Genomic DNA, 23,028 nt, shown 5'->3' with positions numbered 1-23,028 from the left:
AAAACTAATATAATAATATAAGATAATATTGATATTATCACAATTTGATAAATTGTGATAATATCTCACAGATATATTGTTTTATATAATAATGATATTATCACAATTTATAATATTGTGATAATATTTTAAATATATATTATTTTATATTCTAACATCCCTCCTCAAACTCAAGATGGAAAACACTTGAACAACTTGAGGTTGAAGACGATCGAGATGTTGAAATATTGATGATGTATTCTTCAAGCTTCAGACACTCGTGAGATCCATCCAGTTAAAAGATGTCAATGTGTTGACTAATAAACCAGCGAAGATGTCGAATCCCATGGGCATTGAATGCTGGAGTAAAACAACAACTAAATAAACTCTGAAGTTAGTCGTGTGTCTCAAAATCCATCCAATAACGGGGATGTACGTGTGTTACATAAAATAAAAACCGACGAAGAAGTTGAATCTCATGGGCATAAAATGCGTGACTGAAGAACAACTAAAATCAAGACTCAAAAAATATAATTATCGAAAAAAATAAGAACATTAACATAATTATTTGAAAAGAAAAAATATATTATAAAATATAATAATAATTAATAAAGCATTATTAAAGTTCTCCATTAATGGCTAAAGTAACAATTGATAGAGTAGGCATGTAGACAGCAAAATACTATATTTTGTAATTTAAGAACAAAATTTTGGCTTTAATACCATGACAGAATAAAAAGAGAAGTGTATTGAAATTTTGTTATAATAAAGTCTATTTTTTCTCATATTCTAACATTTATATTATTTATAAAACGAACTACTCGAATTAAAAATTTAAAATTCGAGTATTAACTCGATTACAAAATCGAGTTATTCGAGGACCGAGTTCGAGTCGAATTTTTACCGAGGTATAAAGAATGGTTTTATATTTTGTTGAAATAAAATAGAAATTTGTCCATAAGGTAACTTCTATTGTCTTCTTTCTCTCTCGCACACCCAGTTGACAAGTGACATCTTGAAGACGAATGCTTTAATCCCACGTCTCTGCAACTGCTAGACGACAATAGCAACCCATCCATCTTTGATTCTCTCTACCCGTTTCTTTCTACGGATTTTTATATACATCCCCCAATCAAGAACCCTAAATCTGCAAACCCCCAAATCCCTTTATTCACACAACAATTTCTCGTCAACCGGACACCATGTCATTCGAAGACGAAGAGGAGTCATTCGAGCACACACTCCTTGTCGTCCGAGAAGTTTCTATCTACAAGATCCCGCCAAGATCCACTAGCGGGGGTTACAAGTGTGGTGAGTGGCTTCAGTCTGATAAGATCTGGTCGGGTAGACTCCGAGTCGTGTCCTGCAAAGACCGATGTGAGATCCGGCTTGAGGATCCCAATTCTGGGGAGTTGTTTGCTGCCTGCTTCGTCTATCCTGGGAAGCGAGACAATTCCGTCGAGCCTGCGCTCGATTCTTCGAGGTACTTCGTGCTTAAGATCGAGGACGGAGGTGGAAAACACGCATTCATAGGGTTGGGATTTAATGAAAGGAACGAAGCATTTGATTTCAACGTTGCGTTGTCTGATCATGATAAGTATATCAAGAGAGAGGAGGATGGCGGCAGTAGCAGCGAATCCAGTGACGAGAATCACATTGGCATTCATCCAGCAGTTAATCATAGATTGAAGGTAAACTGTTAAATTTGTTTTCATACTAACACATAAGTGAAGATCTGGCAATGGGTAGAGGTTTTTTTGATTTTACAAGATTCATTTAGCTATGGAGAATGTCCTTTTGAGCTGGATTAGATAAACCCAATCTGATGAGGTATAACTAGCTGTCATGCTTTCAGCTTTTAGTGGAGATAATGTGAGTAGAGATGGGTATGAAAAATTGGAAATTAGTTGGCTTCTAGATAGTTGTTGTTCTAAAGTATAATCCAAATTCTGATTCCATTTCTTGTATACAGGAAGGCGAAACTATAAGGATAAATGTTAAGAACAAACCAGCAAGTGGAACTGGCATGCTTTCAGCTGCTGGGGTCTCTGGACCTGTTGGAAAGCCTAAGCCATTGGGCCTTGCTCCTCCACCAGTAGGGGGTGTAAAAATAAGATCTCCTTTGCCACCCCCACCAAATAATGATCCTTCTCTCAGTCGCAAAGTTTCTAGTGGGGCTGTTCTGAAGCCGCCAACAGAAACTCCCAGGAATTCAACAGATGCATTTTCTGACTTTTCTCAACTTCGGGTACCTTTTACGTTCTTGCTTTTTCTTGAGATATTTGACCCTGTTTCATTTATTCAACTGGAAACTTTGAAGCCATCTTTAATTTTGGGATATGATAGCATAGAACTTCCTTTTACTTCCTCAACTTGCATCAAAAGCTTTTTTTGCTTTATGAACTTTTAAAACCGGTCAAATTACTTTTTCCCGTCGGTTTTTGGTTAACTTCATTAATCTCAATTCTTGGCTAAACTAAGTTAACAAAAAAATTACAATAGAAAGTAATATGAGCCATTTCAAAATGTTCAAGGAGCAAAACGAACTTTTGATGCAAATTGAGAAAGCAAGATGAGCTTCTTTTCTTATTTTCACATATGAAACTCTGACATCATCATCTTTGCATCTCATAGTTGAGAAGAATACTGAATGATCTTACTGTAGTCATGTTTCTTATGTGCCACTCTTTATATAATCTACAATGACCCCCATTCTTTGTTTCCAAAATCTAGGAAGAAAACATGTATCTAAAATACATTGATTAGATTGTTGTGTACGCATTGTTGGATTGGATGTAAACTAGTAAATTTTGTTAAATGATTAAATCCCAACACGTTGGAGAATTAAACTGTAGGGAACTGTAAAGATCAATATATATGAAGGATGAGATCAAATGTGTTTTTTCCAGTGAAGATATGAGAAATGCTGAACTTTCTGTAAAGATCTGTTTGGGTTCTGGTTGAACTGTTATTCATGTTTGTTCAGCCATTTTCCTTAAAGAGTTTGTTTGTTTTTGGCCTACATCTAGTATTGTGATGCCCCGTTGACAGCTGTTGCTGTGAGGAAGAAACAAAATGAGTCATACAAAGAAAGACTTGATATTTTTTTGCTTTTTTTTCTTTTTCTTTTTTGGAATTAAGGAGAGAACTAGAACGACACCCACAGCCATGACCCCAACTTTAACACAAAATCTTATTTTTCATCCTAAACCACTATGCTACAGACTTGATATTTTGATTTGCTATTATTAGTATTCTGCTAATTTTTAACCTTGCATTGTCTACTTCAGATGGATCTTCCTTCGAGTACTGGATCAGGCACAAAGACGGGTGCAGCTGGATGGGCAGCATTTTGAGCTATGTATAACTTGTGATAATATTCTTCAGATTGTTATTTCTTTTAAAAACAGAAATGAGAAAAGAAAAATAGTTGGCTGAAAGTCATGTTTTGAATGTGAGATATTTGGGGAAAAATGTATGATGATATACTTTTTCTTTCTTTGATCGGCATGTCTGAAACATTTTACTCTATTCTTAAAGGATATATATTCTTATACGTAAAACATGTTTTCCTCGGAAATAAATTCCTTTGTGGTTGATTTTGCCATGTTTCAGAAATGTTGCGGGAATCTTCTTTCAGTTATAGGAGTTAGTAATGTGTTATGCTGGCAGCTACAAATGGCATCGGGTATCCCTGCTATATTTTATAGTTGGCTCAATTAGTTTTTTCTATTTATTTTGAATTTAAGAAGTTGACATGATCTTCCCTTCAATTTATTCAATTTAAGGCGTTTTAGTGGAAAATTATCTTATGCTCTTTGATTCTGTGACATTTGGTCTCTTAAACATGATTCGTCGTCACTTAGTAAGATGAATATGTTGTCTGTCATGAGTTATTCTTAGGGTGGTTTGCCAAGAGGAGGATTATACCTATTCTTTTATGTTTTAATGTTTCTCTTCATTTCTTTCGGCCAGCTGACCCATTTCTGTTAGGGTTTTATTGTTTGAGGGCGAGGTTTAGGAAGTGAATGAATTTGTGAGTGAACCTTGTAGCTGAAAGGCATTTTATCATCCCCTCAATTGATCTATAGTCTCATCTTGTTTTTCAACTCTCATCTATTTTCAATATACTGTCTTCCCATCTCATTCATCACCTTCCTCGTCTATATTTCAGTGTGTTATTTGGAAGATAGTTCTGGTCAGTTATCCAATATAATATTTACATTGTTATGATCTAACCTTAAAAGGAACCATAGGAAAAGGGAATGTGAGAGTTGAAAGACAATGAAATGTTAGTTTAGAGAAAATGTTGTAAATCACAATCATATAATTAATACCCTTAGAAGAATCCATCAAAATTCCTTGGGGAGAATAGTTGCTTCTCTGAAACAGATCCAGAGTTTTCTGCGATCTTATTCACATGAATTTAACTAATCAATGGGTAATCTCAATAACAACCGGAGCAAGTCGTGCATGTCCCCTGTCAAAACCCCGACCGACGACGTCAAGGGCCAGACGACCCAAACCCATGGTCCAACATTCGGAGTGGCAGCTATTGTTCGCTGCTTGAGGAGAGCGGATTTCTTGAAGAGAGGTTTACTAGCCACCAGAGTATTCAGACTTATCTTCTCAATTATGTCCTTCATTTAACAATCACAATCACGGAGCCTAGAGAACTTTTCATCATTTCAGTGAATACAAGTTTGTATATTATTTGTCTTCTTTCATAATTTCGATGAATTGTCAATTATTTTGAAGATATTTTGTGTTTTCTAGGTATTTTGTGACGATATCGATACTGTCTACGATTTACACGGCCACGCAGAAGTTCCGGCATATTAATGAATTGTCGACGGGAAATAGGTTGTCGATCCAAAGACGTTAGCGATCGATCAGGTTCAACTATTGAATCTTCTCTGTTTGTTTTTTATAGCAATACCAAATTAGGGATTTGAGAATAATATAATATGATATAAATTGGATAGTAGATGTTGACCTATTTTCTTATGTCTTCATTGGGCGGCAGTGTCAATGACAAACAACTTGAGAGAGCTCGAGGACAACTTGAAAAATTTAAATTTTCTTCTCCCGGAGATTTAGATCTATTTTTATTTTCAACTCATACGTTTGATTTAACTCTGTCCGGTAGGATTGGTTACGGACCTAGAGAATTCAAAGCGAAAGAAGAGAGGATGAATACAAAGTCGACTATAACGTGGTTGACACATGACAAACATTTAACATCATTATTTAATTATTGTTAATTTAATAAATTTGATAACTTTTACCAACCTTAAGTATATAAACAATAGATTTTTTTAGGTCAGTGATAAATTTAAGAAATGATTTCAATGATAAATTTAGTAATTTTCAATAGAATAATGATAATGAGCGCGATAATTTAGTGTCGAGAATATATGAAAGTCACGTGGAAAAAAATAAGACACAGTTTTTACAAAACAACGCCTTTTCTCTCCTTTCCACCAACCCTAGCCCCCTTCTCTCTTCTCTCATCTTTCTTCTTCCCCTCTCCTCATCTTCTTCATGTTCGTCCCCACATATTGAAAGTCACAATCAAGGGTCACCATGTCTTCATCACAAGAGGATTTAATGGCAATGACCTCGAGCTGGCTAAATGAGCCGCCAGGGACGTGAGTCTTCATTCTAGCTCGCAACAAGGAAAAGATCGAAGACGACAAGGATTCAATCCGTTCTAGCAACTAGTATCGACGTCTCCATCTTCATTGCCTACGTTTGCGATTTGGAGGCTGTGATGAAAGGTCAGATGCATCATCCAACTTTCCTTTTTTCGTATTGAGATTTGAGATCACTCTAATCAAAACTCACCTATTAACTTCAGAAAGTTGCAAACTTCTTCTCTCATTGCAGATTTTTTATGTCATTTCATCGATTGAAGTCAAAAGAAAGTTTTTATCGACACTAGCTATAAATGTTGAATCAATGTCTAACCATATTGGTTTATAAGTATATATAATAATGATTCACTCTCTACCGTTTTGATTTTCCATCTTAACTGTTTCACACATTGATTTTGTGGTAATGATAAACTGAAATTTAATTTCTTATAACTTCAGTGATTTTTCATATTAACTTCCTTTTGTGTTTTAGTTGAATTTTAAAAAACGTTAATGTTTAGTATAAAAGAAATTACTATATAAGATTTTAAATTTCAGTTTAAAACACAGTTTAGTTGAGTTTTAAAAATGTTAATATTTAGTGTAAAAAAATTATACTTCGGTATATAAAACGTTACACTTCAATTTAAATGACATTAGAATTCAGTATATCAAACATTACACTTTAGTATATCAGATATTACACCTCAGTATATCAAGCATTACTTCAAAATAAAAAAATACATATTAATATAATATTAATATATAAGAATTTTAACTTTAATTTAAAATACAATTTAGTTGTGTTTTAAAAAACGTTAATGTTTTGTGTAAAAGAAATTACACTTCAGTATATAAAACGTTACACTTTAGCTTAAATGACATCACAGTTTAGTGTATCAGACATTACGTGTAAATAAATTAATTTTTAAAAAAACACAATTTAGTTAATTTTTAAAAAATATTAATGTTTATTGTAAAAAATTATAATTTAATATTTAAGACATTATACTTCAGTTTAAATGACAATACATTTCAGTATATCAGACATTACACTTCAGGTTAATAAACCTAACATTTTAGGTTAATAAAAATAACAATACAAATTAATAAACATAACATTTTAGATAAACATTATAGTACATGTTTCATAAACCTAACATTTTAGATATGTACACAATGAATTGCATTAACAAAGGTATTAAGTATAATTAACAAAGAGTTACATTAAACAATATAACATTTTTTAAAGTTGAACGGTAATTTCTTATAAATTAATACAACAACATTTTATAATAGAAAAGAAGAAAATAAGAAATGAACCGAATCATTTAATAATACATTAAGAAGAATTTTATGTGCATTTGAAGAGATTTTAGTGACCTTTTTGATGATGGAGATCTAAACAAGAGGCCAAGAGAATGTCTGATGAGATCGGTCGAAAATTTCATTATTGAGTTACCTCATTAATGAACTATTTCCTTAAAACGTCAAAGATCTGATATGTCCTAACAAATCGCCTCATCTTCATTCTTCTCCTTATATATTTGACTTTTGAGAGGAAAAATAAAAATCGAGTAATAGAGAAAACAAAATTGATAAAAAAAAGTAGAAGACATGAAAAAAAAAATTGTAATTTATTTATAAAAATAATCCCGCTGGCAAGGCACCCCTATCTTTATTCTTAAAAAAATATATTACTAAATAAATATGAGATATTGATTTTCAAAAATAATTATTAATTAATAAATTATGAAAATAAAAAAATAAATGTTAAATACAATGTCTTTTTTAAGATGTAACCAAAATTAATAGTTTTATGTGTTAGTGTTTATTTACTATTAATTCTAATTTCTAAAAACATATTATTTTCTTAAAAAATAAAATTTTAGTAATTAGGAAACATAAATTATGAACTTTTTCTGTTCATATAAAAACGTCTTAAATTGAGACTATATGAAATTTATTAGCTTCCTAAATTCAAAAACAAAATTTAAAATAATTCTAACACATTATTCAAACACAAACAAATACAAAGAGGAGTTAGCATAGGACAATGTAAGTTGAGAATCCTTAACTTGATCATCCTTATACCATAAGATAATTGCTGCCAACATTTGTATACAGTCAATATATCCAAAAAAGAAAAGAAATAAAGATAAAAGAACATAATCCAAGCAAAGTCAGATAAAGAATTTACACCAAACCTATCAGAAAGATACAACCAATTCAGTTGTATTCGTCGTCTACAAACTAGTTCAAACTTTTAGTATAACTGCTTTAAAGATTTATGGTTAGTTCTTTGGCTAATAACAATATCTGACCGAAGATGATGACAGTTATCGGAGAAATCTTGTTAGAACTTCTACGCTAGCTTCATCATTTTACCGTTCACTACTGCCTTCTGCTTCTGAAGTGTCGCAATCTTCCTCTGCAATCGGTAAAATACATCAAACAGAAACAGAGAAATCAGACCAGACAAAGAAACTAATACATTAACCAAATTAATAAGGATATTCTGGTCATTTTACTCAAATAACTCACTTCTAACACCAAACAATGTTATTTGAAAATCACTAGTTGATTATTCAAATAACCCCAGACCAAATTAAGAGCTTTATAATGATATAAGACTTCTGATAAACAAAATATAATTATGTTTGCTGAACATGAACTGCACATTTGAAGAAAAAAGAACCAAGTCTGAACACATTGAGCAGAACTTTAATGATTGAACAACTCATTAATCCAATATTTAAATGGTCATGAATAAATAGTTATATGTCCAACATTCTTCATTCCTTTGGATGGTGGTTGTCAAGAAGTTACTTACTATTAATGGAAAGGGGACATTTTGCATGAGTCTAAAACTAATTAATCAAATGTTTTCTTTTGAATTAAGAAGAACTAGCATTACACCCTACAGCCATGCCCACCGTTTCAACTCAAAACGCTTACAGTCCAATGTTATTTGACCCATTTGTATATTTTCTAAGAAAATCAGATATTTAGGCTATTTAAGAGCTTCATGCAAGTTTAGTTGTACTACTTGACTTCTGAATGAACAATTGTTTCACAAAAATGTGCAGGCAGAGATAAAAACATCCATACCAAATAACGATTTGATGGTTGGCCTCTTTGGCTTGGTGTTTTTCTTCTTCAACTCAGCTGCAAGTAAAACAGAACGAGAGATTATTTCTCAGTGGAATAAAAAATAACCAAAATAATATAAATATACAACTTAATTTACGTACATTTTGATAAATAAATTTAAATAATTTACATGTAAACAACTGCAAATAAAATTTAGATATTTTTACTCAGATTAAATTGCTTCCTTAATTCCTCATTCAGAAGTGGATGTGGATAACTAACAACTAGATTAAGGTTCAGATTCCTGAATTAATTTTACGCATTACAGAATAAGAAAAATATATGAACTGACCACTATGCTTAGAAAAAGGCCATAACCATGACAATTAAATAAAAAAAATGGCAATGTTAATAGTTAATTACATAACTATTTGAAAATCTTAATTGATTAAGACTACATGGAAACATTTCTTGAGTAAAGTTTTAGGCATAAATAGTATAGCAATAATTAAAAAGCAATGACAACATATATTATGAGAAAATTATGACAATTATGGAAGTATTTAAAATTACCTATACATTTTATTCTTAAATATTTTTTGCCAAATTAATATGAAGTGGACACATAAAATGAACAAGCATATAGTTATATCATTAAGAAACACTATAAAGTAGATGAGAAAAAATAACTTAGGAATACAAAGAATAATAATTTTATTCTTTACTGCAAAGAAAGAATAAAGAAAATTATTACATTTTAAGAAAGTGAAGGTAGTTAGGAGTGATAAGGAAAAACATCAGTAGATCTTTATCTACTTACAACGAGATTATTATTAAAGAAATATAGAAATATGAAGACAAGTATTATTTATTTGTGTAATGCTCAACTTGTATAATTTCTCAACTAAGACAGTTTTAAACTTTTTTTGCTTCAACAAATTAAGATTGATTAAATTTAATTGAAGATTTCTTTGATTATTACTTTTAACAGTGATTGTCTCAATTTTAGAACATTCTGATTGTTTAATATAATGATGAATCTCTATTAATGTATTATCCCTTGATACTCATTTTGAGTTTGAAGTGATATTGGACTGCAAATAGAAATATATACATGTAGTAGCATCACATAAAATCTGCTTGAAGATACTGAAGAAAGGGAGAAAAGGAATTTTACCCATTCCAGACACTTGATAATCATTGACAATTTCAAAATTCTTGTATGTGTAGCCAACAAAGTTTACATCCTTGGAGGAGAGCATCTGAATCAAAGAAATATTATAAGCGAGAGAGAAGAAAAAGGAAACTAGAAGCTGTAAGTAAAGGAAACAAATTATCTTTGCATATAAGCAATTTTAAGTGTTCAACAAAAACATACACTGTCCTCCAACATGCAGCATAGGACATTTTTTCTTTAAAATAAAAACAAATTTGTATAAATAACGTAACTAACGCAAACATACAACACAGTTATCAAGAGAAAGGATTGGTTGGAAGGGCAAGACTCGATTTGAATACAAATAAACAGCATTAGGTACTTTTTAAGCAATGAGCATTGAATTCAATACACAGAAATCGCTAAGAAGAAGATCTACACCTGTGTAGCACGGATACGGTCAAAAAAATTTGAATCAGTATACTATATAAAGAAAAACATTCTATATTATGAATAATGAATATGAATTTCTATTTTTATTTATTTTAATATTAAAAAATAAATATATTTGTGTATCCTAAACGTATCGTATCCTATATTTTCAAAATTTGCAGTATCGCCGTATCGTATCGTATCTGATACGATACCCGTATCTGTATCCGTGCAACATAGATCTACACGAATGCTTAAAAATCAAAATAAAGATCAAATGCCTCGTCAAGCAAAACTAACAATTTCTAACAATATACAAAGGTAGAGACGTAGACCAATTATCAATCTGCTGAATCAGCTAAAGCAACAATCAGATTTCAACTCTATGTTGCTAGTTTTCCTTTAGAAATTGATGTGATGATATTGATGATTGAACCTTCAAGCATTTGTCATGCTTGAGATTTTTCAAACTGTTTTGTCATTTCCATCCATATTGTTAACCAAATTATAGGTGGAATAAGACAGGCTAGCTACATCAGGTTCCTCTATTTAATACATTATTAATGGATAAAAGTTCAAACTTCAAATCACCCATTGTACTTTCAAAATGCTCAAATAACCCATTGAACATTACTTGAATGTTCATTTTACTCTCCCCTTGAACAGTATTAAAATTGTGTTTACTTTTCCACATTTGCTGCAATTTGTATGAGCATTTATGATTTAATGGCATGACTTTTCACTATTTTTAGAAACTCGACATTATTTGGAAACAAAGATAAAATATATAAAAGAATAAATTAAACCCAAAAAAATGTGAGTATGCAAAAAGCATAATGTTGAAAATAAAACACGGTTGAGGGAGAGTGGGTAAATGAGCCCTTCTGTCAAATTTGACGGGTGATTAAACTATTTGAAAATAAAGAGATTTCTTGCGAAGCTCCATGGATTATTTGAGCTTCTTTCCTTTTTAATAATACAAAATCTCTTCTGTCCTTTAGCTGCCATTTTATGAGGAATTATGATTTAATGTGGTTTGGCATTTCTCTATTTTTAGAAACTCAACATATTTGGAAACAAAGATAAAAAAAGAATAAATTTAAACCAAAAAAAATGTTTGAGTATGCAAAAAGCATAATGTTGAAATTTAAGAATATGGTCAAATGCCATGTCATAAAAAATATTCATACTTTAGCTTGTGACAAAACAAGTAAAAACTCTATAACACCCGAGATGTGGATAGTGGGCCTTTCTGTCAAATAAGGCAGGCGATTTAAGCTATTTGAATATAAAGAGACTTCTTGCAAAGATCCATGGTGAGTGAGCTTCTTTCCCTTTTAATACAAAATCTCTTAGTCCTTGTTTGATTTAACCCAAATACCCCCCTTATCCCACCATGGATAACTTTAAAATCAAATCATTCAAATCAGCCAAAATACCAAACTACCCTTACTTTATTTATTTTTTTCATTTTAAATTTCAAATTCAAAGAATATTTTACTAATTTAACCCAAATAATCCACTTCTTTTCTATCAAGCAAGGTTTTTTCCCCAAAAAAATGGTTAATTACAACAAACAAAAAACCTACATCACATAAGCTCTTATTGTACCCAACTTGGTAAATGAAGAGGCTGAACAGGAATTAAGAATAATGTGACCTTGTAAATGAAGAGAACTGAAAAATGCATAACATGTTTACTCAAAGTCCTAAAGACTGAAGCTGAATGAATTACCTTTCTCCATGGACCACTTTTTGGTGGAGTATGTGAGTTGTTGTCAGTCTGCAGGATAAAAAAAAGTGGATCAGATAAGAATACAACTAGCAAATATACCGTATACATGTTGCTAAGAAGAATCAAATGTATTACAAAAGGGAATAAATGAGAATTACAAACCTCTTCAAACTTCTCAAAGTTTTGCGTATCCAACTCATCCTTGACCTCAGGGATGAATGCAGCATCCATATGATATATCCTGTACCAATCGATATTACTGAACCAAGGATGTGCCTTTAAATGACAAGCAGGTCAAATATGTATTAGCATATTGTTCTCTCAACAATTATAAACAAAGAACAGGATATGCCATACAACACCTTTATTTCGCCTGCCCCTTTTGATCCCAGCCTATTGTTAACACTACAAAGAAGCTTAGCAATAAGATCTTTTGCTTCCACGGACAATTTTGCTTCAACAGGAAACTTCAGATGTGTTCTCCAATTTACTATCTATAAAGGGAGATAGAGAAGCATCATATCACAAGAGATTCACCACAAGGAAAAGCTTTTGAACTGCTTGGTTAGTCATAAAAGCATTCTCAAAATCTACTAAAGTTAAGAGGGGCACGAGGAACAGATGAGAACATGAATGTCAAAACATCAACAAAAAGAAAAGCAATTACTCTTACTATTATTTTGTCCATCCTAAAGAAGAGGATGATTGGAAAAAAAACAATTTAAAATAATATTCCTGCACACATCTAAATGTAACCAGTAACATAAGTTAAAAGTTTATAACTCATATAGGGTCAGGAGTAGGCATACCAAATAATAATCTCAATACCCAATAATAAGATGACAAATGAAAGATGATGATTGATGGGAAGGACATAAACCACGCACACAAAGGAATTTAGTGTGCTTCTCTATGGGTTAAGTTAAGCATACATAAAAAAGAAGATGAAACTGGATGGTAAAATAAAAAGTTTCACTAAGAACACTCTGATTTAAATGGGGGGTCATGGATGTGGGGGGTCGTGCTAGCTTTCCCCGGGGAATAAACCCAGGTCATACAAAATAAAAAAGTTTGAAATAATTTGGAGCAGCATAGTCTGAGAATAAATTGAACATTGAATATTTTTTACCTTTCTACATGTAGACATGGGATCATCTGAGTAAAAAGGTGGATACCCTACAAGCATTTCGTACATAATAGCACCCAGTGACCACCTAAGTCAGATCAGCTATGTTTAGACAATAATATATACAACTAGAAACAAAAGTAATTCACAGAGCTTGTTTGACCAACATATTAAATTAATGGATCCATCCATGACAATGTAAGCAAATCACTATAAGTAACTGTATTACAGTACTTGTTCAATCATTAATCTCCCACAAAATTATGCAAAAATTACTGACCAATCACATTCCATTCCATAGCCTTTCTTTAGCAGAACTTCTGGTGCAATGTAGTCAGGTGTACCAACAGTAGAATAAGCCTGCAAATTCCAAGTTGTCGGTCAGAAAACAAAAGAGAGAAAAAATCAAAATAGAAGATGAACCTTCAAGGATCCCCCTGTTTTTCTGTTAATCCTGTTCTCAACTACAGATAAGTAAATGTATTGCTCTGAAATGATAGCATCTTCTACAAAAGTTAAAATTCTTTTCACTTAAGGGAATAAACCTACAAGCATCCTCCTGTTTTTCTGCCAATGCTGTAATTGCTCTTGTTGAGTTCTCTTTGGAGCCGAAGGGAGAGCACCAATCTGGGTAGTTCCATTGAGGTTATCGAAATCTTTCTCTTGGAGAGTGCTGCAATCTAGAGGCTTACATAAACCAAAATCGGAGAGCCGCAAGTGACCATATCTATCCAACAGCAGATTATCGGGTTTGATGTCTCTGTTAGATCATTTTAGAAATGAAAAATTATGGATAGTCAAGAAGAGTTTATCTAGGTGTATACACAGCTTAAAATTTATTCATATACATGGAAACCTGTGAATATAATTATGTTTGTGAATTGATTCAATAGCCAAAACCGTTTCTGCTACATAAAATCTAGCCTCATCTTCAGTCAAGGTATCTTTCCTCATAAGTAAAGTCATTACATCTCCACCAGGTAGATATTCCATGATCAGATACAGATACTCTTCATCTTGGAAAGAACAATACAGCTTGACAATGCAATTGCTGGCAACCTCTGCAAGCAGATCCCTTTCAGCTTTCACATGCTCAACCTAAATTGTGCCAAAAGCCAACCAGTGAATGTAGTGTTATAGCGCAATCTATGCAAGCAATATAATAAGATACCTGGCCTCTACGGAGCATCTCTGATTTCTTAAGCTTTTTCATCGCATATACATGGCCAGTAGTCTTTTCCCTACAAATTCTGACCTGGTCAAGAGACAACTACTAATATTAGTTCTGGAGTATTTGATAGAAGGGTGCCACCATACACTATAAAGGTCAAGCACCCAAAAGAATAAAACTTAAAAAAAAATAGTCTAACAGTTATCATCTAAGAGGAAATAGAATCATATATTTCATAACAAAGACAACACCCTCACATCTTCCAACAACAATAAAAAATAAAGAAAGTAAACACATTATGACCTACTCTAGTCCAGCTACATTATATTGTATTTCATGTCAACTATAAAAATTGTTGACTAATGGATACAACTGGATGAAGCTGATATACATCATGCACCAAGATTGCTACATGGAAATTTATTTACATTCAATACTCAATATGGATAAACTGAATTATATTGTAAAGTAATCCATTCAACTAGTAGTCTGGTAGTACATCTCATTCCATGAAATTATATCCATCTTCTTAATCAAACCTCAGATCCTTTTAATACAAATAGGGTTTACAAAACTTAAAGCTCTAGTTAGATGAGGAGGTACAACTTAAAAGCCAAAAATAACTAATAATGCAAACATAAGAAAATTGAATTAAAAAAGGCACACCACAGCAGGCATCACAAAACCTTTAACCTAGCACATAAAAGTTACAGAAAGACATCCTCTCAAGTAGGAAAAGAGCATGTTATCAAAGGTCAAGTTGTTCACAATAAGTAGGAGGCACATGAAAGGAACTCACCTCAAACACATTTATGGCTGTAAAGTAGCTATGTTGAACACTATGTGATATATGACAATGTACAGATTGACGTGAACAGAAAAAACATAAATTAACTGGGCTCCTCTTTTGAAATTTCTTATGGTAAATATCTATGAACAGTGGTAATTTAACATTTAATAAAAAGAAATAGGTAACAAATGCAAAATAAATACAAAAGTAGAGCATCTAAGACAGAGGTAGTCACACCTCAACAGAGCAGAACAACTTGTGCAAGTATAATTACCTCTCCAAACGCACCCTTTCCAATCATTGTCAACAACTCAAAGTCATCTACACCCATTTTATGCCTTTGAAGCCGCATGTATTCAGTTTCCTTCTTCTCCAAGAACTTTAGCAGATTATTTTGATCTTCCTCTGAAACATCAGCATCAGCCAACTTCTTCTCCAGTGAATTACGTCTGTTCACATGACAAAAGCACATACAACAATAAATTTAACTACTTCAGTAGCAATCCTAAATCAATGAGTGCAAGGCCTCTAGCTAAGACATTAAGCCTGTATGGAAATGGCATTTTAGTAATTTGTAGTTGTAAAGTGCAAATTTATTTTGAGAAACAAATACATTTTTATTTGGCAACAAAGTGTGGTTGATTCTGTGGATGAGATCACAGTCTCAATTTAAAAATAAATACATTTCATTTGCTATAAGAGTGGTAGTTATGGAGATCTAATTGTGATGCGCCAATATAACAAATGAAATGGAAACGTTTCCTGTTTACATCCATCGTTTCTACAAAAATTAGGCAGTGTCTCCATCTTAGCATTACCTAGATGCAAGCAATGTACAAGTTGTTGGTGAAAATGTGTTGGCTGATAAACTTCATATTTTGTGAATTAAAAGTGTCATATGTTAATCATGTTGTTGAATGAAATCATTTCTCTTGTCATTTATGCCGAGTACCAACACTTTGAGAGCATTGATCTCTGTTTGTTGTCGTGTTTTTGCCCTCACATGTGCGAGGATATAACTCTGATAAATGTTGCAAACAGTGAAGTTGCTTAAAAATCCAAGGGGAGATGAGAGGCCAAGAGAAATTAGAGAAGAGTGAACCCATAAATAATTCCTATTATACACAAATCTGATTTGAAGCCCCAATGAACTATTTAAATAATAAGATACCCTAACCCTAATTAACACCGTAAACAAAATCCTATCATATTCCTAACCCTATACATTTTTTTAAAGTTGGATTATTTTCCATTATCCACACAAACGCGAAAATCGCATTTATGTGGGGAAACCAAACCATTAAAATATAAATCTACATCATTTGTCATAAATTAATCAAAATAAATCAAGAAAGAAAATAATCATAAGGGGTTGAGACAAAAAAATAAACTCAAAACTCTAGATACAAGGAGTTGAGGTCAACATGGAATGCAATTCTCTTGGCAACATGTGCATGGTCGGTCTCTCTTTCGAGCTTGCATTTTGTTGTTTTCATTTTTTTTCCAATAGCTACTAACCACATCGCCAATAGCTTTCTCGTTGCGGTTGATCTCATCTTCATTAGTGATTCCGCCAAAGTTCATCATCATGGATCTCATCATCATGAGTTTATTTAAGTTCATCATCATAGATCTCATCATCATGAGTTTACTTTCTAGTGCATGCATTTCACTCACTCGTCCCTAATCAGGTAGATGTCCATATCATTCTTCACGACGCATTGGTTGTGATAAGGACGTCCCCTCTCCCATCGGCCTCAGAGGGCTCTATCCGAATCCATACTACTCATCTTAGTATTAAAATCCTTAACATATTTTCTACTATTACAAGGTCTTGTTCCGTACGTGCCCCAAGTGTCTCTTCATCTAGACCCTCCTTTACCCTCAATTGTCCATCATTAATATATCAAGCCCAAGTTGATTATGTACCAGAATCATGATGACAACAATTGTTGAATGTGTCCTTTCATTCTGTGTACAACAAAGATAAACGATGGGGCTCTTCAACTCCACCTAGTGGTCAAGGATTTAGGGGGAGTATCATGGATTGGGTTAGTTATCATTGGCTGAGATATACAAATAATGAGCAAGGACTGAGATTTAAGAAGATGCTAAGTTTCAAAGAAGAGGTGGCAGTAATGTACTATGGTTGGGTGGTGGGCTTGACCTAAGCCCATAAGAGGATAATATGCCTCTTTAGCATTGAATAGAAAATATCGTTATTATCTTTAATAAGAATACATAAGTAGTGTTAGTATTTTAATCTTAGTAGAATAGGGGATTAGATTAGTATAAAGAAGAGTTATGATATCACTTTAGCTATGTAATTTGAGTATTATTGTATATGATCTACTCATCTTAAGATTCTTCCTTGCTTCTCACCTCATCCTTGGTCCACCAAACCTTAGGGGTCATTGGACAATTATTTCCATCAATTGATCATAAAGCATTGTTAAGTATAAATATTTCTAGACAGCTTATCTTCAAGTTGTAAGAAATATTTCTATGATCTTCAGGTTGCTGCTTCAGTTTTGTAAGAACATAAAAAGAAATCCATTTTCTAAGAAAGAGATAGAAAGATGAACAAATAATAAAGAACGATGAATGAAGGTCAAAAGGGAGCATTTGGCAAACCTTTCTCTTCTCTCTTGCAGATTCCTCATTTGCTCCTTGTAATGATTCTCTATATACTGCTTTGCAGCTGCAACCTTCTGTTTTGTAGCATTGGAGGTTTCTTCCTCAGTCATCTCATTTATCTCCTCTCTCCCTGTAGTTGTTGGTTCCTTCTTCCTAGTTGCTTTCAACTTGTCCCGGGGTTGAAATTTCTGTAACCAACTTCTCGCTGAATCCATTGCTTCTTGGTCAACCGATGATATAGCTCGATTCAACTGACAGTCATTGAGGAATAATGTTAAATTATGTAGTTGACACTTGACAAGCAAACACCCTTTTGGTTGATCAGTAAGAATGGACAAACTAAGACTCAAAAGAATATTGACAAATCCTAATCAAATGACTTGCTACAAGAAAAAAGTTGTCAAATTTCAAGATTTTCTCAACAATAAAAAAAATTACCAGATACAGAAAAGATCCAAGTCCTGTAACTTCGCAATCAATAGAGAAATGAACCCTTCTTTAGCTTCCCAATCTGCATGTATCAGATACTAAGAAAATTACCGTCTGAACATGAAGATAACACTACAGATACCCAATAAGATGACAGGATAAAAAACACAGCCCTAGAAATTATACAAACCTGATGAGATAGAATGAATCCCAACCCACAACCGGAAGAGCACAGAGAAGTAGAATTACCGTGAAAAATCAAGCAGAAAACACGGTGAAGAATCCGATCCGTCTAATATAACCCTTCCTCTTCCATAAGGAAAAAGTTATAGCGCAATTCTATTACTGATGAACTACACAAATTGGCTTCGATATGAAACTCATTCGATAACATGACAAGACGAAAAGTTAATCCGCCATTTCCGGTTATTGTTTACGGCGTTGATCCCTTTCTCTTTTCTGCCTCCTTTATCTCCTTCTTGACCTTTTCTCACACTTTTCTGACTTCAAAATAGTCTTCTTTATTCCTTCCTACCAATGACAAAATCAGATATTAAGGGATGTTTGGTTGTTTAGTAAAAAGAGATCACCTAATTTTAATTCATTTAAAAGTAACATATAAGCTTTGTAGTAAAGATTACTCTTTTTATTTTATTTTATTTTATTAATCTATGCATAAGATTTATTTGAAGGTAACATTTATAAGTTTTGTAATGATTATACATATATATATATATATATTTAGACAAATAATAGATACGCATATGGTACGTGTTCAACAAGCAACTAAAACTAATAAATTTGTCGGATACATAATTACCATCCTAAATGAAACATATATAGTAAGACATTGCTTATATAAAACTGAGATGACGAAGCAAAATGTCGCAAACCCTTTTCAATTTTGTATTTCATTCTTGTGTCGGCTCCCCTCGATAACATCGTCCTGTCATGAATTTACAACAACAAAATCAATGGATATATTTAAGGCCTTGATATCAATTTTTTTATGGACTTCATCGACTCGTGCATCCTCGTATATGCTTCTATTATCATTTTTTTTAAAACTAAAAGTAGAAGACTGAAACCAACGGGATCATTAAAAATCACTACATTATAAAATTATTTTTAAAATTAAGTTTTCTATTAATAAAATTGTGGATAAAATACTAATAATAATATAAATATTTCATATATCAATTTTCAAATATGTTAGTACAATGTTATTTATCGATCGACTTAGACATCATCGAGTCACGTGTTAAGTAATTTTTCATGCAACATTTTAATATTTTTGAAAACTCATTTCAAATTTGTTCTTAAAAAACTACGGTGACTTTGTAAGATGGTACATGACGGAAATTTTGTCGCAGTGAGACTGTAAAATAATATAATGTAAACTAAGTCGGGATTTACTTAACACGAGGACAAAAATAAATAAAATGCTAATTAGGTCACGAAACACTATCACAAATTTAATAAACTTGATTCACACAAGTTTATTAATTACATCTATATAAAGTTATTATTAATAAATAGAAAGAAAATACCACATATTTCTAAATTTTACTAGCACCAATTTATTATACCAAAAAATCTCTAATTGGAAAGAAAATGTTTTCATAATTTATATTAAATTAAAAATCAAAACAAAAAATTGCTAGAACTATGTGAATAAATGTAATTTATAATTTCAAAGTCATGACATTAACTAATTAATTAATTAAGTAAGAGGGTTCAACATAAATAATAAACATAAAAGGAGGGAAAGTCTGCAAACTTTAAGCTCTAAATCGAAAAAGTTAAATAAACTTGGAACTAAACTCTCTTAATAGTTGCATTGATAACATTATCTCAATTTGATTTTCTTTCTCCCACATATTTTTCATGATTTTCATCAAAACATTTTTTGAGTGCTCCTAACAATACTATCAATTATTCTTTTGTTCATTAAATGTTTTTGTCATCGAATTGATTTGATCATATGAAACATGGCGCATTGTCTGAGTAGGTGAAACTCCATACCTAGTATCCACTTGTGATTCTGTCAGGATCATTTCATTCCTTATTGATTGACGCGATTAATACAACCTCTTGTTGGAACGGTCGACCAAATTCATGCCTAATGCACTTTTTTCAAAGAACATAATGAACTTCAGTTACTATTACCAATAAATTAAAACATGTTATCATTCAAGAAAACTTACCAATTATACTTTAGAATTCCACTTCATAGAACATCTTGATTGCCTAAAGTAATAAATGGTCTATGTTGTGCCTGTAAATTGGATGTTGCCTTGGATTTGTTACGTAAAATGGGACCATTTAATTGTAAGCTGATTTAGTGCTCTACAATAATTTGGTTGATAACTTGTGCAATTCAAATAGAATAGACGAGTGTTACCAGTTTATTGTGAAAACTATCACCCGAATAATGAAAAACGAAAATATAGCAATCGTGATGAATGTAGAACAATAACGTAAAAACAAAGAATAAACAAAATAACGACACAAGAGTTTTACCCAAGTTCGCACCAACAATTTCCTACGTCATACTTTCGGAGAATCGATTCAATAGAGTTATAATTACAAATTCTAACTCTCTGTATATTCTAGGTTTTAGTCTCACTACGCTCTACAACTCATTTACAATGTAAATATATATATGCTTTTCGAATTCTAAAGAAGGAAATAATCATTCTCTATATATAGGCTTTTAGAATTCAAAAAAGGGAAAAAAAACAAAGCGTTATTAAATTTTTCTAGACATGCCTAGAAAATTTTTGTTCGTAACAGTCAAAATAATGGAATTACAAACAAGTTCAAACAACATTTATCTCGCTAAAATATCAGCATTTTTGGTGACTTCCTGATATGATACCTTCCAATTTCGTAGAGGATCCAATTATATTCGTTCTTCGGGGCTCTTCTCCACGTATGAATATTCGCGCTACAATTAGTTACAGTATCATCTCGGGTCTTCTCTAAACTTCTTCGATTCCTTGAGAAGGCCATCACATTTCTCTCCCGCTAGATGTTGTAAACTTTTGAGCCGAATTCACATTTGAATATCTTTGATTTAAATTTTGTGCTTTTTTCTTTCTTCACAGCCACTTCCTTAATCACTTTCCAGTCTCTCGGGAACTTGGTCATCTCCATATTTTTGTAAATTTTTCCCAAAGCTCCGAAGAAAATAAACAGTTCCCCAAAAGATGATCAGTTGTTTATTCGTTCATTTCACATAGTAGACAGCTCGTATCCGGGATCTCCATATACTTCCTGATGCGATCTCTCATGTTTAGCCTTTCCCGAAATGTAAGTCATATGATGAATTGGTGTCTCAAGATAACCTTTGATGACCAAACCAGTTTAGCCCAATCTATGGTTTGTTCCTTCTCCCGGATGGTGTTCCACACTTTATTTGATATCATCTTCCCGTTTTCCCCGGCTTTCCATTGGTGAACGTCTTTTCTTTCATTGAATTTGATGTTGCTTATATGTTCGAGAATGCACTTCCCCTCCGGTATTCGCCTAAGGAGCGAATTCCATAGCCCGTCTTTAATATCTCTAACTTTGGCGGCTAGGTAGTCTCGTCTGTTCCTCACGTTTTTTAATTCCTCTTTATGAATTAGCGGTTGGTCTTCGTACCACGAGTCATGCCAAAACAATGTGTTTTTATCGTCTCCCCAACTAATGTCAAATAGTCCTACAATATTATTTATTAGCTTAAATATTTTCTTTAACGACAATCCCATATCTTCGCTTATTTTGCTCATCCAAACATTGTTTTGTGTTTCAAAAACTGGGTGTGAACCCACTTGATCCAAAGTGACTCATGTTTACTCTCGATGACCCATAGGTGTTTATACGTCAACACTTTGTTCCATTCAACACCGTTTTTTAGCCTTATGACGCCTTCTTCCTTTGGTTTACAAAGTGCGGTTCACTTAACTTTCTTTCCGCCTCTCTCGCTGCTTCCCCAAATAAAGTTTCTCATTAGTACGTCAAGTTCTTTCATTATTTTCTTCGGGAACATGAGTTGTTGTGACCAGTAACTGATGATTCTCATTACCATGCTTTTGACTAGCTCAATTCTTCCCGCGTAAGAAAGTTTCTTTGTTGCCCAGCCGGAAATTGAGTTCTTCACTTTCTCAATCAGTGGTCCGCAGTGTGAGATTTGGATCTATTTTTCCGTAAGTGGTATTCCTAAGTATCTGATTGAGAAACTTCCTTCTTTGATGCCATGTTGCTTAGATGTTTGCCTTCGTTTCCTCCTTTACTCAATCATATAATTTCAATCTCTTGTTCTCGTTGATCGTCAAACCTGTAACCTCAGAAAAAAAAATGTTAGTGCAACTCTTACAGTTTTTATGGAATCGACGTCAGTATGCACGAGAATGAACAAATCGTCAACAAAGCATAAATGAGTAATTTTCTCCTCCTCACAAAATGAGTAAAAGATGTATGGACGATTCTTTCAGAACGTCGTAGAGACGTTCTCAAAGATCGCCATGATGACAACAAAAAGGTAAGATGATAGGGGATCCCCTGCCTCACGTCGTTTTTACCCTTAAAATAGCCTTTGTGGATCTCATTCACAATAACTACAAAATGCCAACTGTTTAGAACATCATGGGTTTATCGTTGTGTGAAAATTGATGGTATAGAATGAATAAGAAGTTTCTAGAATTGTTAATGCATTATTGACAGGTTGGTTATGATAAGAAAAAAGAATTGAAGAATTTAATAATGTAAAAAGTCCAAAGAAAGAAATCCTGAATGGGACAGGGTTAGAGCATAAGTTGAACAAATGAGTCGAAGGAAGGTTTAAATTGGGTAACCAAA

The 23,028-nt window shown here is 32.7% G+C and overlaps 2 protein-coding genes across 2 annotated transcripts; one reads left to right on the top strand and one right to left on the bottom strand.

Moving 5' to 3' along the window:
* The first annotated feature begins 1,083 nt into the window (after window positions 1-1,083).
* On the top strand, window positions 1,084-3,576 carry LOC124919748 (uncharacterized protein At1g03900-like). Its single transcript, XM_047460073.1, has 3 exons — window positions 1,084-1,670; window positions 1,952-2,227; window positions 3,270-3,576. Exons 1-3 carry the CDS (start codon window positions 1,182-1,184, stop codon window positions 3,333-3,335), a joined length of 831 nt encoding a protein of 276 aa, XP_047316029.1. The 5' UTR covers window positions 1,084-1,181; the 3' UTR covers window positions 3,336-3,576.
* A 4,102-nt stretch (window positions 3,577-7,678) lies between these two features.
* LOC124919747 (serine/threonine-protein kinase tricornered-like) lies at window positions 7,679-18,685 on the bottom strand. The gene is made up of 15 exons (XM_047460072.1): window positions 18,433-18,685; window positions 18,193-18,265; window positions 17,752-18,005; window positions 15,392-15,566; window positions 14,328-14,411; window positions 14,013-14,254; window positions 13,706-13,916; window positions 13,437-13,516; window positions 13,160-13,244; window positions 12,393-12,524; window positions 12,193-12,306; window positions 12,031-12,078; window positions 9,886-9,970; window positions 8,727-8,783; window positions 7,679-8,046 (listed from the first exon to the last, which is right to left on the bottom strand). Exons 3-15 carry the CDS (start codon window positions 17,967-17,969, stop codon window positions 8,000-8,002), a joined length of 1,578 nt encoding a protein of 525 aa, XP_047316028.1. The 5' UTR covers window positions 17,970-18,005; window positions 18,193-18,265; window positions 18,433-18,685; the 3' UTR covers window positions 7,679-7,999.
* Window positions 18,686-23,028: the final 4,343 nt, after the last annotated feature.

Source organism: Impatiens glandulifera, chromosome 1, assembly GCF_907164915.1.
Source record: "Impatiens glandulifera chromosome 1, dImpGla2.1, whole genome shotgun sequence".
Taxonomy (NCBI): domain Eukaryota; kingdom Viridiplantae; phylum Streptophyta; class Magnoliopsida; order Ericales; family Balsaminaceae; genus Impatiens; species Impatiens glandulifera.
This window is presented reverse-complemented; position numbering and strand designations above follow the sequence as displayed.